This window comes from Cotesia glomerata, linkage group LG9 (genome assembly GCF_020080835.1).
Source record: "Cotesia glomerata isolate CgM1 linkage group LG9, MPM_Cglom_v2.3, whole genome shotgun sequence".
NCBI classification, from domain to species: Eukaryota; Metazoa; Arthropoda; class Insecta; order Hymenoptera; family Braconidae; genus Cotesia; species Cotesia glomerata.
This window is the reverse complement of record NC_058166.1, coordinates 3,051,625-3,069,881: the sequence shown is the minus strand read 5'-3', so window position 1 is coordinate 3,069,881 and position 18,257 is coordinate 3,051,625. Positions and strand designations below refer to the sequence as shown.

The following is an 18,257-nucleotide window of genomic DNA, read 5'->3' as shown; positions in this document are numbered from 1 at the left end:
CATTACACGGATGGGAAAAAGCTGAATGTGCACAGGTAATAGTTGACTTATTTCCGAAACTCCGAAATCCGAAAGGTGGTCTAGGTTATGTAAGTATCCGAACGAAAACAGTTTCACTGTAAAAAAATCGCGCCAAGTCCACGTTCATAAGACTATTAAGAAAAAAAATTTTTATTTCTTTACAAAAAGATATAAAATAAAAAATTAAAAAATCCAAGTAACCGATATGGTTGTATATGATTTTTGGACATTAAAAAAAATTTTGTTGTAAATTTAAAAATTAAAAGAAACAATTTTGGAACGTATTTAGTGTGCGTGGTTGCAGAAATATTTCACTTTTATGAAATTCTAAAATCTATCTACTAGGACTTTTAAAAAAATTGAAGTACACAATGACACACACCAAGTACGTTCAAAATTGTTTCTTTTAATTTTTAAATTTACAACAAAATAATGTCCAAAAATCATATACAACCATATCGGTTACTTGATTTTTTGTATCTTTAACAAAGAAAATTTTTTAATAATATTTTATGAACGTGGACTTTGATTTTTTCGTTCGATTTCAGTATTTTTGTAATTATAATAAAAATTTGCAATTGGTACCAACTTAAATCTCAAGTTGGCTGCATTTTTTATAACAAACTATCCCCTTGAAGCTACAGTTTATGTAAAAATTGCAGCGCACCCTGGCGAGGTGTAGATGCAAGCTGTGAAATTTATTTTTTTAACTGTAGTTTCCCATCTATTGGACTATCACCATGCATTCTCGAATTACTTAGTCTGTGGCATGTCACTTTTTACATCGAAAAAAAGTCAAGATCGAAATTTTTGAGCTTGCTATAGTTTGTGCTGATAAAATTTAATAATTTCAAGTAGATTAATTGTTATAATTGAATATAATTAATTGATATCAGTAAAATAAAGTATGAATTACTGTTATAATATAAAATTTAGGAACAAGAAGTACCGTAGAATTAAATAAAATTTTGCAACCTCGAAATACCGTTCTGCTTACAGTAAACACACTCGGTAGTCTGGCGCTCCGTTTACAACGGATTTGAACGGAACTTGGCGCCAGATTCTACCGAATCTGTGGATAAATCACTTGATACTTTAATATTCACTATTTGAGAATTGGAAACATTAAATTTAAAACTGCCATTATTAATCATTTAACAGATGTTAATGTGTCAGAAAAATTGGTTACCGTGGGTAACAGTATTAATTTCAGAGGAGCAACATTAATTCTTAATAAGTTTATTTGTACATCGTTTATAAATAAGTTACCAGCTTTTAGCAAAACTTTATTTTTTTGTGAGATCGATTCGCAAATTTATATTGTTTGTGAATTATGGATTACTAAAGAAATATCACCTTCTTGCTTTGGTTACGCTATTAAACAAACATGTCAAAAATTTGTCATCAATGTTCTAGATTTACCATATACTAAAAGCTGGGAATTTCACGAACTGGATGCCGAAAACTCTGTGATAATAACGAATTACTTTTTATAAAAAAAAAAAAAAACAAGTATTAAATATGTATATGATGAGTAAATCATATATTTAAGTTAAAGACTGTTAACTTGACTAAAATTTAATTTAATTTAATTTAATTATTACCTTAATGTGCGTATTTAACGCTAAATATAAAATTAAAAAATTCATTGTACCTAAGGCGTGTCTACGTGATTTAAACCACATCAAATCGGCTTTTAATTTAAATATTTATTAACATTATAAAATAAGCCTGATTATTATTTAATCACAAGTACAATTTTAGTTTTATTGTATTTCATTTTTTTTTCATTGTCATTTTTTTTATATCTTTTATGTAAAAATTACAATTAAGAGCAATTACAAATTATTTTTGCTTATTCATTTTGATTTACTCAAATATTTTTTTCTCTTATTTTATTTATAAATTTAATCATTACCTTAATGTCCGTACTTGACGCTAAATATAAAATTAAAGAAATTAAATAAACTAATTTTCTTGATAAGCGTGAAGATTTATTTATTTTTAATTGATTCCCTAACCTTTATATTCAATAAACTCAAATAATAAGTGAGTTAACACTTTTTTTGTGTAAAATCAACACAATTCTAGTGTTAGATACAGTCGACACTAAATTAATGTTAATTTTAACACAATATTTGTGTTAAAAATTCAACACTATTTTTTGTGTTGAAAATTAACACTAAAATTGTGTCGACGGATTCTAACACTAGGATTGTGTTGATTTTACACAAAATTTTTTAACGTGTATTATGTCATTTTTTTGGAATACAGTAAAAAATTAAATATAAAATTTACTCTCCGTATAATTCATTCTTAAAATTTTGTCCAAATATCGGCATATAAATTCTAAAAGCCAAAAATCCACCATAACGTTTCCTCTTACGATAAATAACCCCAACTCCTCCTAAAGGAAATTCAGGATCACCTTCAACATCTTGACCGTCGAAGAATGGTACCGTTGATTGTCCGGCGTCTTTTGTCAAGCCCGAATATTGAAATAGAACGTTACCTCTATACTTATCAATTGTGTTTCCAGGCGATTTGATCGGCAAATCCAATTCAAGTTCTATATCGCTGGAGTAACTAGAAACAAAAATATTTTTAGCATCAAAGTAGCGGATACTTGATCGAATGCAAAGAATAAAAAACGCACGAAAAAACTCACCGTGACTCACTGCATGTTCTAGGGGACCAATGTGTTTGATTCTTAATTAAAGTGCCTTGGAAGAAGTCTAGAGCCGTGACACGAATCGACATTCTGATCGACTCTAAACACCATCCCTCCGGTGGGGGGTGTTTGGAGTTCCAAAGTGCGATACCAGTAATTGCAAAACCCGCGGGTGCGATCAAATCATCTAGATCCATCCAAGTCGGGCGTCCATAGTCAATGTCTTCTTTAAGAAGGACCTGAGAGCCATTGGAATGTCTAACGTAGAAGCTTTCAGTTGATTTGTTGTAACTAAAATCTTCCAGCTCCTTCCACCTTGATTTTCCCGTCAGTCCGTTGGGTTTCAACTCAGCTTCTTTTCTTTGCACATGAATCATGTTGTTCTTCTTGACAAACCTCACTCCTACGATCACCCTGCGATAAAAATGAATATCATTTGAAATCAGCTAAGCAGCTCATACCTATGACGCGTAACCTCAAAGTTGTTGACTGTTCAAGGTTAAGGATTATCAAACATAGTTGCTTACATATTCTCTCGATGTCAGTGACCTGTTCCCTAAAACTGATAAATAGGACATCGTCTTCCATCGAAGGTTTCTTTTTGATGCAATTACACAGGCAGTAATCACATGAACGAAGCTTTGATACCCACAAAGTACTGGACACTTTTTTAACGGGTGTCTTACATTCCGTGCTGTTGTCGCCATAGACTTTCCCATGCTCGTCTTTGAACCACTGATATCTTCGTAGAGAATGATCGCTGGCCGGCTAGATAATGAATCATATTACATCTCAATCAACGTATCTTTCAATGAGAAAACAAAATTAAACTACTTACTGGTTCACATATCTCGTAACTACTGTCGATGTATTGACAATCTTGATATCCATCACATTCCGTGTAATTCATTGAATCTTCAATGTACCTTGTGTCACAATTATGACTACACGATTGATGAATATCCAGATCTTCCTCTTTTACTATGACCGTTTGCAACATATGAGTCATCTCGTAGTACAGAGTTCCGTTACCTGGATCAGAATGCAAATTAACAAAGTCCTCACTGCATAATTAGTAATTTAAAATACGATTGGTGTTACTTACTGTTATCATAACTTGGTGGATCACACCTCCAGAGGTAATCATCGGTTGTATCCTGCTTGTGCTTCATTGACGATATCTCTCTCTGTAATCTGCTTATGAAGATAAACTCATCTATTTTCGCACTTGATAAGTTTTCTAATCATGTAAAAATTCATTATTAATAAAGATACAGTTGGCAGTCAAGATAAAAAACATTACATACGGTCAAGACATTGTGCGTTGATAATATCCAGATAATAACGTATTACGTACTCTTTGAGATACGAAGTAACCATGTGTAGGTAAAAATCATTGAATAGTTTTCCGAAGAGGACTCTTTTTCCACAAGAAATGTAATCATCGGGACCCTTAAATGTTAAACAATTTTTTAAATTACGGACAATTTTTGAAGAATACTTTAAAAATTGAATAAGATACATCAGGGTAATTTCAAATTAATTCAATTGTTTGCAAAGAAAAAACTAATCCTTTAATTATTGCTTACATCAAAATTTTTTTATACTTGACTCATCATCTTAAGTACGAATATTACTAATTTAAAACTTATAAAATTATTTTGTTATTATTTCTTCTACTTAAGAATCAAATGTTTAGAAATTTAGTACAGATATTCAAGCTTTAAAATTTATAAAAATTATTTAATTAGCAATTTTGACGGTAAAAACTCTTAATAGCAATATTTTTAATTAAAAGTTGAAAATCCTTTTCTATCTCACAGGAAAAAATAATAGTTTAAAAAAACTAAAAAACACGCCTTTTATAGAAAATCAAACTAAAAAATAGAAAATAAATTTTAATAAATAGAAATTAATAATAGTGTATTTAAGAAAAAAATGTTTTATTGTAAAAAAATATTGTAAATATTTCATTGACAGATATGAGAAGAAGAATTTTCATTTCAATAATATCTTAAAAAGCACCCCACGCTTTTTTTAAAATATAGTATATTACAACCCTAGGCCAGAAAGTTGGATTTCCTGGGGTACGGCTACGCCTCGGCCATCATCCACAGATTCGGTAGAATCTGGCGCCAAGTTCCGTTCAAATCCGTTGTAAACGGAGCGCCAGACTACCGACTGTGTTTACTGTAAGCAGAACGGTATTTCGAGGTTGCAAAATTTTATTTAATTATATGGTTCTCCTTTTTCCAAAATAATATATTATAAAAGTAATTTATACTTTATTTTACTGATATTAATTAATTATAATCAATTATAACACTTAATTCACTTAAAATTATTAAATTTTATCAGCACAAACTATAGTAAGCCCAGAAATTTCGATCCTGACTTTTTTTCGATGGGGAATATCAGCGCCACAGACTAGATAAAATAAAAATGTGTAGTAATCCTTCCTATAGACACGCAACTACAGTAAAAAGTGATTCATAGCTTGCATCTATGGCCGCCAGGGTGCACTGGAATTACATCTAGATAAACTGTAGCTTTAAGGGGATAGTTTGCAGTAAAAAATGCAGTCAACACGAGATTTAAGTTGTTATCAATTGTAAATTTTCATTATAATTACAAAAAATACTAAAATCCGAACAAAAACAGTTTCACTGTAAAAAAGTTGCACCAAATCCAACTTCCTAAGACTATTAGGAAAAAAAATTTTTTTTTTCTTTACAAAAAGATACAAAATAAAAAAATAAAAAAATCCGAGTAACAGATATGATTGTTTATGATTTTCGGAAATTAAAAAAAATTTTATTGTAAATTTAAAAATTTTTAAAAAAATTTTAGAACGTACTTGGTGTGCGTCATTGTGTATTTCAATTTTTTTAAAGTCCTAGTAAATAGATTTTACGAATTTCATTAAACGTAAAATATTTTGCAACCGCACACACTAAATACGTTCTAAATTTTTTTTTTTAATTTTTAAATTTACAATAAAATTTTTTTTAATATCCGAAAATCATAAACAATCATATCGGTTACTCGGATTTTTTAATTTTGTATCTTTATGAAAGAAAAAATTCCTAATAGTCTTATGAACGTGAACTTGGCGCGACTTTTTTACAGTGAAACTGTTTTTGTTCGGATATCACATACGTCAGGGCATCTAACATTCTGGTCGTGGGTTGTATACTATTTTTCTTACTCTCCAGCCAAAAGTACGCAACTCCGTGGAAGGGGTTTTGCAAAACCGAGGCGAAGCCGAGGCTTTGCTGGTCGGGGCGGACATAAATAAAAAGTAAAAATTAATAAATTAAAAAAAAAAAGTTATTTTAAAGTTTACTAACAACTGTTCTAAATAAGAGTGATAAAATACACAGAACTTGCCACAAATATTTAAACTCGTTCTGATAACAGAATTTATTTTTTTGAGTTGATTAAAAATTAATTTTTAATTAGTAATCGACAGCTAAGAAAAACTGAAATTAAATTATGAGAAGCTTGTAGAGTACATGTACCTATTGTTTGATAAACATTACTTGACTAGCTGTCAAAATATAAAAGAAAGCAAATAAAATCCACACAACTTTTATATTTTATTTTGTAAACTTTTTATATAACTCAATTGTGTAGTGTTATGATTAAATAGTTCATTAATAATAATCTAGTTATAAATTATTTTTTATTTCTTCGACATTTTCTGGTTAGTTTATGCGCTGACATGTTACATACAGATGATGTTGTGACTGTTAGACAGTTGAAACTCGCGCCACGAAAATATGAAAGTGTTATGTAAGAAAAATTAATTGATTTTACATTTAAATTATTTATTGTGTTTAAGTATTCGGTCCTAGCGTGTTAGGCTAATAGACCGGGAACTTCCGAGTTTCTATTTATTGAGAATGATAGGTTTGTTGAATAAATTGGATGTTGAATAATTTTCATACTTATATTGTTTAAATCAAAAATTAATATCATTAGTTAAATTACAATAATTACAATTATTACACAGTGATTCAAAGTTAACTTTTTCTTTCATATAACGATTTTACGATATTATTAAATTCACAAATATTAGTTATTTAAAATGTACCTGATAAAAATGATGAACTTTGTTGATTTGACTTACTCTTTAGATTTGATTCACTTCATAATTATACTTTTAATTTTACAATCTTTTATTCGTTATTCGGTAAATTTAACACGTGGTCTATTCAGACTTATTAAAACTTTAGGTCATGTTAACACTAGGACGTCAAGACAACGAGAGAGATTTTCTTGTGAAAATTGTAAGGTGTCGAATTTTAGGGCGTTACTAATTTCCACTCATTGGGGGAACCAAATGTCCAATTATTTGTCTATTGTCTTGGGCCCTTACCCTCTCTCTTAAGTTGTTCAAAAATATCGCATGAGTCCCCTCTACTTGGGTCAGAGTGCAATATAGTTTTCTTACTTACTCTTATGTTCTATTAAACATCTATGTGTTTGTGTATATGTAAGCGCATTTACGTATAGACAAAGACAAAGGCAAAGATAAAGTACATTTGTAATGTTTAACAATAATTTATTTATTTAAATCGAATAAATAGATATGTTCTTGATTCTAGCATCTCTTACGTTTTTTGAATTTAATTATTTATTTGTAGAAACACTTCTGTTTTATCATTTTATAAATTTGTTGCATTATTTTAGAATTTCATTATTTAATATTTGTTTATTTTAAATTGATTAACTTTCAAGTTCTATTTTTTTTATCTGTTTCATATTCGTAAAGTTCATTTCTCATTTAATATTTAATTTTGATTATCTAAAAATTATTTAAAACTTGCAATATTAAAATTCATTTAGACATTTGTCTCAACACTCAAAATTCTGTACTTAAGTTACTCTAAAATCTTTTGGTTTAAAATAAATCTTTTTATCTAATATTCTTTGTCATTACTTAAGTATTTTTTTATTTTAAGTATAAGTGAGTTTGCTTACGTATAACAAAACTCCCATTTATCTATTTAATCTCTTAAATGTACCTGGGCCCAAACTAATTACGGGAAATTCCCTGGGCCTCTGACAGGAGTCGAACGAGACACTTAATGATCACACTCGAATTATATTTTACAATCGTTAAAAAATGCAATAAAATCATACTCGAATTTTTTATAATTAATAAATATGTAAAGAAAAATTCTTTACATAACAAAAAAAAGCGAGATTCTGTGCTGCCAGGCCAGAAAATATGCGTAGCGCGCATGTGCCAAAACAGGCCACAAATATTGCTCTTTCTGGAATAAAATGCATCCAGAAAGAGCGTACTTTCGGCTAGGAGAGCAAGAAAAATTCTCTTTGGCATTCGAAAATTTGTTAATGTTAGATAAATCGCTTCGATAAATTTACAAAGTTTGAATGAAATCTGACCGTTTAAAGTGGATCAAAATCACGCCCAAAGGAGTTGGTTACAAATAAACATACATACATACAGGTGAAGCTAACAAAAAGCGTGTAATAATAATAAAAATAGCTAGATTGACTCAATTTTGCGAGTATATACACAGTAAAAAATATTGTGTAAAATCAACACAGTTTGTGTGTTAAAAACGGTTGACACGAAATTTGTGTTGAAATTTTGACACAAACTTTGTGTAACCCCTTTTTAACACAAAGATTATGTTAAAATATCGCCACAAGAGGGCGCAAAGAATTTTACACTTTTAGAGTGTCAATCTTAACACAAAATAAATGTTAAATAATTTTATTTATTCTAATCAACTGTTTTATACCTATAAAATAAATTTTTTTTATTTCCTCAACTGTAGTCAATAATATTTATTAAAAAAAAATTTTTTTTTTTATTTACATTTTATTAAATCAACAGTTATTAAATGTAAATAATTGTAGGTAAAATTTTAAATAATTAAATCGAAAAACAATTTATAGATTTTAGAAATAAAGCAGCAAATTGAAAAATATAATTGTCTTTATTATTTAATAATATTTATTATATTTTCATATTAGATTATAAGAATATTAGATTATAAGAAATAATTAGTTATAATGAAGATTAATCTTTTAAAACAAGGTTGTTAAACGTAGCAGGCAAATTTAGTTTGGCTCAAACTTTAGTATTTTTCCACTCCAGAATAAACATGACAGTCACTTTTTGACTTTGATTTACATCAAATTTTTGAATGTTAGATGAATTCCCACTTACCTAAAAAAAAATAAAACTTACATCAAAATAAATTTTAGTATTGCATACTTGGTATAAAAAAAAAAAAAAAAAAATTAATAAAAACAAAATCAGTAACTGGCAGTTAAAAAAATTCAGAAATTTTAATTTATAATAATCATTAATTTTACAGAGGAATATTTTTCAATAATATCTACTATTAAGAGTACTTAATTTTATAAAAACAAATTTTAAGGTTATCTTTGAAGAAAGAAAGGTTATCTACAGTATTCAGAAATTTCAATAATAAATAAATAATCACTCACCGTTGATAACATCAATTTTTTTGTTCGTATTATAAACTCACTTTATCTTTAATTTTTAGAATAAATAACTTTATTATTAACACTCAAAACACGAACAAAATAGATGCCATTGATGACGCTCACTTTGTGAAAACGGTTGCTGCGTAAAGTAAAGAACCGACGCGCTATTAACCAAAATTAATGTTATATTGATGGAGATTTTAACACAAACTTTGCGTTAATTCCACAGTAACATACAAAATGTGTTAATAAAGAGTGTATAACACATTTTTTATGTTACAAAATAAAGTAACACAAACTTTGTGTTATTTTAACACACTACAATTTTTAACACAAACCGTTTTCGACACAAATACACAATATTTTTTACTGTGTACTTACTGTTGAAACTCTTCCGTTACTATAAAAGACTCCCTGAAGATCTTTCGCTCTGTTATATTCAATCACAATACTTCCTTTTTTTTCCTGAGCTAAACTTTGTCTTATTTCTGAAATTGCCGAACAATACTTGGACAAATCATAACCAAAGTCATTCTGCAATTTGATGAATATATCGGCAAGGGAATTTATTTTACTGGCGATATTATCGAAAGAATTCAATGGATCCATGAAATTAAATACTGATACATTTTTTTTTAATGAATTATCTTTGAAAGTGTTGAAACGAAGTGATAATTCTCTGGATGCATTATAATGACGATCCGTTAAATCGTTTAAATTACTGAGAAGTCCGACCAAATCGTCGACGATTATTTTACTTTTTTCACTGTCACTTAGTACTTTTCCAAAGTAGTATTCCGCAGGAGTCCTATCTGTTATTCCCTGGATAAATTTCTTTATGCTGTTTATATCATGGATGCCCTTGAAATTTATCGCGTCTACAGAATTCTGCACCCATATTAATATTAAGAGAGCAAAGTAGTAATAATTACGCACCATTTTTGATAAGTAACGTTGTATATATCGCAGTACAAACGTTAAAAGTTCTAGTAACTCGTACTTAAATTGTTTAAACTCAATTTTCTGTTTCTCAATCAGTGATTTTATCAAGTCCAGCCCATTGTTATCGCTTTTTATGAGTAATTTACTAAGAAAACAACACTTATCATATTAATTGATAGCGTCAAACCCAATTTTTATTTCAGCTCCAAATAATTATTTGTAACAACTAATAAATAAACTTTAAATTTTGTAGAAAATTAATAACCAAATAATTACACAGTAAAAAATATTGTGTATTTGTGTCGAAAACGGTTTGTGTTAAAAATTGTAGTGTGTTAAAATAACACAAAGTTTGTGTTACTTTATTTTGTAACATAAAAAATGTGTTATACACTCTTCATTAACACATTTTGTATGTTACTGTGGAACTAACGCAAAGTTTGTGTCAAAATCTTCATCAATATAACATTAACTTTGTGTTAACAGCGCGTCGGTTCTTTACTTTACGCAGCAACCGTTTTCACAAAGTGAGCGTCATCATTGGCATCTATTTTGTTGGTGTTTTGAGTGTTAATAATAGAGTTATTTATTCGAAAAATTAAAGATAAAGTGAGTTTATAATACGAACAAAAAAATTGATGTAATCAACGGTGAGTGATTATTTATTTATTATTGAAATTTCTGAATACTGTAGATAAACTTTCTTTCTTCAAAGATAACCTTAAAATTTGTTTTTATAAAATTAAGTACTCTTAATAGTAGATATTAAAAAATATTCTCTGTAAAATTTATGATTATTATAAATTAAAATTTCTGAATTTTTAACTGCCAGTTAGTGATTTTGTTTTATTAATTTTTTTTTTTTATACCAAGTATACAATACTAAAATTTATTTTGTCGTAAGTTTTATTTTTAGATAAGTAATTCATCTAACATTAAAAAATTTGACGTAAATAAAAGTCAAAATGTATCTCATGTTTATTCTGGAGTGGAAAAATACTAAAGTTTAAGACAAACTAAATGTGCCTGCCGCGTTTAACAACCTTGTTTAAAAAGATTAATTCTCATTATAACTAATTATTTCTTATAATCTAATATTCTTATATAATCTAATATGAAAATATAATTAATATTATTAAATAACAAAGACATTATATTTTTAATGCTTCATTTTCTAAAATCTATAAATTGTTTTCGATTTAATTATTTAAAATTTTACCCATTACATTCAATAACTGTTGATTTAATAAAATAAAATAAAAAAAAAATTTTTTTAATAAATATTATTGACTACAGTTGAGGAAATAAAAATTACTTTTATAAAACAGTTGATTAGAATAAATAAAATTATTTAACATTTATTTTGTGTTAAGATTGACACTTTAAAAGTGTAGGATTCTTTGCGCCCTCTTGTAGCGATATTTTAACATAATCTTTGTGTTAAAAAGGGGTTACACAAAGTTTGTGTCAAAATTTCAACACAAATTTCGTGTCAACCGTTTTTAACACACAAACTGTGTTGATTTTACACAATATTTTTTACTGTGTATAAATATTTGTTGAAATATTAACACACAGAATTTATATTATGAGGCACTTTTTTGTAAAAACTTATCAAATTTAGACGATAAACACGTGTAGAATGTAGACGCAGTTTTCTCAGCCGGCTGTTTAAGACTAACATTCAAGCATACAAACTCAGCTGTCGATGACGAAGCGCATAATAGAACAGATACTGTTATATACATGTATACTGTCGAATTCCACGCACTAAACCCACCGGCAACCTTGATAGTATGGGATTTCCTATGACGGGCTAGTTTGTCACTATTTATTTACTATACAATCAGGAGTCGTTAAGTTTTCATGTTTATTGTCACACTTTATTGATAAATAATTATTTTTTATATTTTTAAATTTGTTTATTTAATTGTGATGTCATTTCTACTTGTCAGAGCACGCAGGTAATAAATTATGATAACGCAAACATCTTAGTGATAAAATAAAATTTTATTTTTATTTATTAAAAAAATAAAGCGCACTTTTTATTTTTTAAAGCTGGCTAGTAGCTTAATTAGTTAAAAATAATTAAACTTTTTATTTCAGTTTTCTGAAAATTCTTCTTACATTCAAACTGTCCAAAATTTTTAACGTACTTACCCGGGAAAAAAAGTTTAGATCTGCTCTGATCAAATTTGATCTGAGCAGATCAGATTTGATCTAAATTTAGATCTAAGTAGATATGAGCAGATCTAATTTGATCTGCTTAGATCAAACCAGATCAAGTTTGATCAAAATTAAATTGAAAAGTAGATATGAATAGGTCTGTTCTGATCAAACTAGATCCGGTCAGATCAAATTAGACCAATCTAGATCAAGTTTGATCAAAATTAAATTAAAAATTAGATATAAATAGATCTGACTTGATCTATGCAGATCTAATTTAATCTGATTATTATGCGGGAAAAAAAGTTTAGATATAATCAGATCAAGTCAGATCAAATAAGATCAAGCTTGATGAATATATGTAATCATAAGGGTGATATGGATAGATCTAATTAGATCTGCTCTGATCAGAGCAGATCTACTTAGGTACGACTTTTTATACTTTATGTTCTAATAAATAGCTCTTATAAATGCACTAACTTTGATCACGTTTTTTTTTATTTAATACAAATTATAACCGGATGTTATTGTTTCTATAGAAACTTTGAGTATTTTTCTTTACAATCACGTGCATGAAACCTGGTGTTAAGTAATTTATTTATTTGTAATTAATCATCAAAATTGTTGAAGATCAAGAATTTTCAATTTTCAAAAATTTATAACTCAGAAACTATCAACTTACGGCAAATTTTATAAGAGTAATTTTCATCTCAAAATTGTCTGAAATATTGAAAAAAAAAATATCCGATCTCAAAAAAAATTATTTCTCAAATAATTGTTTAAACAAATGGCTATAAACAATAGATGGCCCGGGATTTCGCAAAAATGACTGCGATATTCAGTCTCAGCGGGTCAAAATACCTAAAGTAATCATATTTTATACACCGACCTCAAAATTTTACAAAAAGATAAAAGTCAGGTACTTCTAGTAGCTGAATGGTATGCTCTGGGACTGACATGCAGGAGGACCCAGGTTCGAATCCCCAGCATCGCAAATTGTTTTTCAACGATAATTCGAATTTAAATCACGGAAAATTGATATAAAATACATAATTTCTAATTTTCAGGTAGAAATAAAATAAATTTTACTATTATTTTTATTTTATAAACTTTTTTATAAATTGATTCTGTTTCAATCAAACCAAACCTGAACAGATCAGATTTGATCTAATCAGATCAAATTTGATCTGGACAGATCTGGCCAAAATGCAGATCTGCTCAGATCTGATGAATTTGATCTGATTTGATCAGAGCAGATCTAAACTTTTTTTCCCGGGTATAATTATACTCTCGGAAAGGGTCGCCACATATATTTTGATAAAATTTAGAATTGTGTTATAAGGAAAAAATACAAAAAAATTCGACAATTTTTTTTAAAATATATATGTATTAAGATAAGTCATTACAAAGAGATATAAGCTCATTAAACCGTTAATATTCTGTATATATAATAACGGTATTATCCGTTTCTAAAAAAATTCATAGATTTTTATTCTTCATGCAAAAAAATCTGAAAATTCCTCGCAGTATCGATAATATTGATTTTAAAAGCAAGAAATCCGCCATAACCTCTATAGCCGCGATGAACTACTCCGATGGCGCCCAAAGGAAATTGAAGATCACCAATGACATCTTGAGCGTCAAAAAATGGTACCGTCGATTGCCCAGCGTCTTTTGACAAATCAGATTGTTGGAATTGAACGTAGTTACCTTCCGCCCAGTCTATTCGATTCTTTGGTGACTTAGTTGACAAATCCGAATGATCCAGCTGGACTTCGATGGGCTTTCTAGAAACATAAATAATAGCAATGTTAAGGAGGTTGAAGCGAATCTAATGTGAAAAATAATTTCCAACTTCGAGCTTTGAAATTAAGTATACGTATAAATAAATACGTCATTTATCTAATCCAAAAATTTTAAAAAGATTCCCCGTTTAGTTACTTAGATACTAAATTTCAAAAATCACATTTTTTATTTCCTTATACACGGGCTCTTATGGCGGACAAACTTTAGTCGAGACTTTAATTATTTTTTTCAATATTAACCTCCCAACTTTAACAAATAAAAAACTATACACAAGAAACTTGGATTATTGTAAAATATAAAAAAAAATTAATTATAATACATTACCGATATAATTTTTGAAATATTTAAAGTTAAATTTTATGTTTTTGACTCGTTTATCGTCAGCTATTTATTCGAATAAAGATTTGACAACATCGCGTCAACAGCTGAGAAAAAAGAAAAGGATAGAAATATAGTTACAGGGAGAGAAATATTTAACTCACACACTCATGCACGTTTCTGTAATGGGTGTAATCAAACGCGCTGTTGCCGAATCTGTTTATTTAATCCGGCAAGTAAAAAATACGAAAGTCATTTTATTACTTTAATTTATTAAATAAGTAAAAATCATCAACTATTAAATTGTTCAAATTATTTTAAATTAAGAAAAACAATTTTGACTAATATTGGAAAGACTGAAAGTAAAAAAAAATGTGAACATTATTTTGACTCATAAAGTACGCTCGAACCTCCTTAAACGCGATTTGACCAAACATAAGCAATGTACATGAATACTTACAAATTTGGATCACGTTTATTGATAAACCATTCCATTTGGTTATCTTTAATCAACCTGCCGGTGAAATAATCGTAAGGTGTGGCACGAATTTTCAATTCCAGTGATCCAAAACAGCCTCCCTTTGGACTAGGCTCTTTTGAACACTGAAACGCGACCCCTGTGATCACATAACCCGCAGGTGCAGTCAACTCTTCTAGATACATCCGAACCGGGCGTCCAAAGTCAATGTCTTCTTTCAGGAGGAACTGGGAGCCGTCGTCATTTATAACATAGAAGCCTTCAGTTGATTTGTTGTAACTAATATATTCTAGCTCTTTCCACTTCGAAGTCCACCATTTTGCCAGTCCGTTGGCTCCTAAATCAGCTTCTTTTATTTGCACATGGATCATGTTGTTCTTTTTGACGAACCTCACTCCTGAGATAACCCTGAGATAAAAATAAATATTATTTGAAATCAGCTAAACAGTTTATACCTATGTCGCGTAACCTCAAAGTTGTTCAAAGACTGTTCAAGGTTAAGAACATTTAGGACAGGTGAATATTTGAATTTTGAACAAGATACTGGGACGCTTTTTGACCAAGTACTTAGTAAATAAAAAATCATTAAACTTGTCAGGAGTACGTAATGAATAGTCCTTCGTAAATTGATTGTTTTATTGCACACCTCGTAAGCGAAGCGGATGAGGTAGGTAGTGCTTTATTCTTGCCTTACAAAAATCAAGTGATTTTTTTAACTAAAATTGTCTCTATTTATTTTCTATCGCATTTGTAGAATAATATTTACACATAAATGTTACGGAAAAATACCAGTTTCAACACTTATGACATTTTTAAAAGACATTTTGCTTTTTAAATAAATAAAAAAAATGTTTAAAAAATTATTCCGTGGACGTCCGAGTGTCTGATGTATCTATGGAAACTGGCGTGGTCACGATAACTGCCGAAAAACTTAACTGATCAAGTCTATTTTTTTTATACGCCTCAGTATTATCCAAAATTAAGTCCTTTCGAAGATCACTTGAAAATTCTTTATGAAACTGAAAAAACTGCGTCAAATGCCGCCAACCACGTAAAAATCGGTTGATTCATTCAAAAGTTATTGCGATTTGAAAATTCAAAAAATATTCTATGAAATTGCTATCAGACTTTTGAGCTCGAAGAGCTCAAAACCATAGAAAAGCTATCATAGCTAAACCATACAAAAGTTTATTTCTAATGTATTTTTAATATTAAGTAGCAAGTAGCAAGTAGTAAATTTACTCCTATCTCTTTAAGCTTGGAGTGCTAAAAATAACACAAATTGTATTTTTGAGCTCGGAGAGCTAACATCATTAGTGCAATTTTAAGCACCTAGGTATGGAATTAGCGGGAAGTTGTAGGGATGGCCTTCAGGGTCTACCGTTTTTCTAATTTTTTTAAATTCAATCATTGAAAAAAAATAGCAAAATAATAAATAGATAGGTAGTGTTCAAGCGTAAAACTGCCTTATCTCAGGACCCATCATATAGTCAACTAAATAAACTTTACTATAAACTTCATAGTAAAGACTTATAGTATAAAGAAATTACTAATAAACGTACAACCAATATAATCTTTGAGATTGATTTAATTTTTTGGTTCTTATTTATTTCAGTTCAGATTACTTATAAGCCAGAATTATTAAAATGTAGCTAGGTTAGGGTAGAAAACTAATTATCAACAAAAAATTTAATTTACTATACTTTGATGTAGGCCGCAAGAGAGTGCCAAAAGTAAATTATCTAGTTTAATTTTTAACTTCCCGCTAAGAAAATCGAAGATTTTAAAAAATCGGGAAGTTATTGTTTTCACCCCGTTTTGCAAAAATCGAGTTTTCATCAGATCTCGACGTTTGAAGGTCACAGGAAGCTTCCCTGACTATCCCCGCGAGGTTGTCACGGTGTCTGTATGTATGTGTGTGTGTGTGTGTGTGTGTGTGTGTGTGTGTGTGTGTGTGTGTGTGTATGAAAGTATGTGAACCGCTTATAACTTTAGAACGGCTTGACCGATTTCATCGCGGTTGGTGCCATTCGAAAGGGCTTGATCAAACTTAGATTTTAAAAACTACTTGGACCAATTCAGATCAATAGATTTTGAGAAATCTTAAAAAAACTGAAAAAAAAATTTTTTTCAAATGTGGTTTTTTTGGAATAACTTTTAAACGGCTTCAAGGTTCAATTCCAAAAACTAATCAGCTCTTAACCTCAAAAAGCCACGTCGATCGCTACCAGTCCAGTCAAAATCGGTTGATTCGTTCGAGAGATATCGTGAACGAAAGAAAACCGAAAAAAGTGTTTTTTCGGAATAACTCCAAAATTTCTAGCGCAATCAATCCAAAATTTAAAATTCTTTGTGAGGCTTAAAAACTGCGTCGAATGCTTCTAACCGCGTAAAAATCGGTTTATTCATTCAAAAGTTATTGCGGTTTAAAAATTCAAAAAATCGTGTCTTATCAAATCTCTATCAGACTTTTGAGCTCGAAGAGCTTTAAAGCATAGAAAAGTAATCTCTTTGAGCTCGGAGAGCTCAATATAACCCATAAATTGTATTTTTGAGCTCCAAGAGCTCAAAAACGTCATTGGTGCAATTTTAAGCGCCTAAGTATGGAATTAGCGGGAAGTTGCAGGGATGGCCTTCAGGGTCAACCGTTTTCCTAATTTTTTTAAGCAGCGTTTTGAGTATTTACAGTCAGTCTGATCACCTTCTTGAATGCATTTTACATGTGTTTCAAATAAACAAACCGTTATATTAAATTGGCATTTGTTGTCACTGGTCCAGACTGAATTACCGACACCATACTGTACTACATGTTTTTAAGGATCATCAAACATAGTTTCTCACCTATTCTTCTCAATGTCAGTAACCTGTTCCCTGAAACTGACAAATAGAACATCGTCTTCCCTCAAAGGTTTCTTTTTGACGCAAGTACACAGGCAGTAATCACATGAACGAAGCTTTGATACCCACAAAGTACTGGACACTTTTTTAACGGGTGTCTTACATTCCGTGCTGTTGTCGCCATAGACTTTCCCATGCTCGTCTTTGAACCACTGATATCTTCGTGGAGAATGATCGCTGGCCGGCTGGATGATGAATCATATTACATTTCTAATCAACGTATCTTTCAATGAGAAAACGAAATTAAACTACTTACTGGTTCACATATCTCGTAACTACTGTCGATGTATTGACAATCTTGATATCCATCACATTCCGTATAATTTATCGAATCTCGGATGGACTCTAAGTTGCAATTATGGCTACAAGATTGATAAATATCCAGATCTTTCTCTTCCAGTATTATAGCTTGCGTCATCTTAGATAATTCGTAATATGTTTCTCCGTTATCTGAATTCAAACAAA

General features: G+C 29.5%; 1 protein-coding gene across 2 annotated transcripts; it reads right to left on the bottom strand.

Moving 5' to 3' along the window:
• Window positions 1-2,299: 2,299 nt before the first annotated feature.
• LOC123271636 lies at window positions 2,300-18,236 on the bottom strand. Of its 2 annotated transcripts, XM_044738025.1 has the most exons (6): window positions 9,566-10,395; window positions 4,000-4,144; window positions 3,798-3,932; window positions 3,531-3,724; window positions 3,220-3,460; window positions 2,992-3,106 (listed from the first exon to the last, which is right to left on the bottom strand). In XM_044738025.1, exons 1-6 carry the CDS (start codon window positions 10,121-10,123, stop codon window positions 3,102-3,104), a joined length of 1,278 nt encoding a protein of 425 aa, XP_044593960.1. In that variant the 5' UTR covers window positions 10,124-10,395; the 3' UTR covers window positions 2,992-3,101. The 2 variants fall into 2 exon arrangements, with proteins under 2 accessions (XP_044593961.1, XP_044593960.1); XM_044738026.1 differs by lacking the exons at window positions 3,220-3,460; window positions 3,531-3,724; window positions 3,798-3,932; window positions 4,000-4,144; window positions 9,566-10,395 and adding exons at window positions 2,300-2,607; window positions 17,736-17,977; window positions 18,049-18,236 and having other exon boundaries at window positions 2,690-3,106.
• Window positions 18,237-18,257: the final 21 nt, after the last annotated feature.

Coding starts and splice junctions, on each gene's coding strand:
- LOC123271636 (XM_044738025.1), bottom strand. CDS start 10,123: ATGGTGCGTAATTATTACTACTTTGCTCTCTTAATATTAATATGGGTG. Junction 4,145..9,565: donor GTAACGGAAGAGTTTCAACA/GTAAGTACACAG, acceptor TTAACATTTAAG/GGTCCCGATGATTACATTTC. Junction 3,725..3,797: donor TCCACCAAGTTATGATAACA/GTAAGTAACACC, acceptor ATTCTGATCCAG/GTAACGGAACTCTGTACTAC.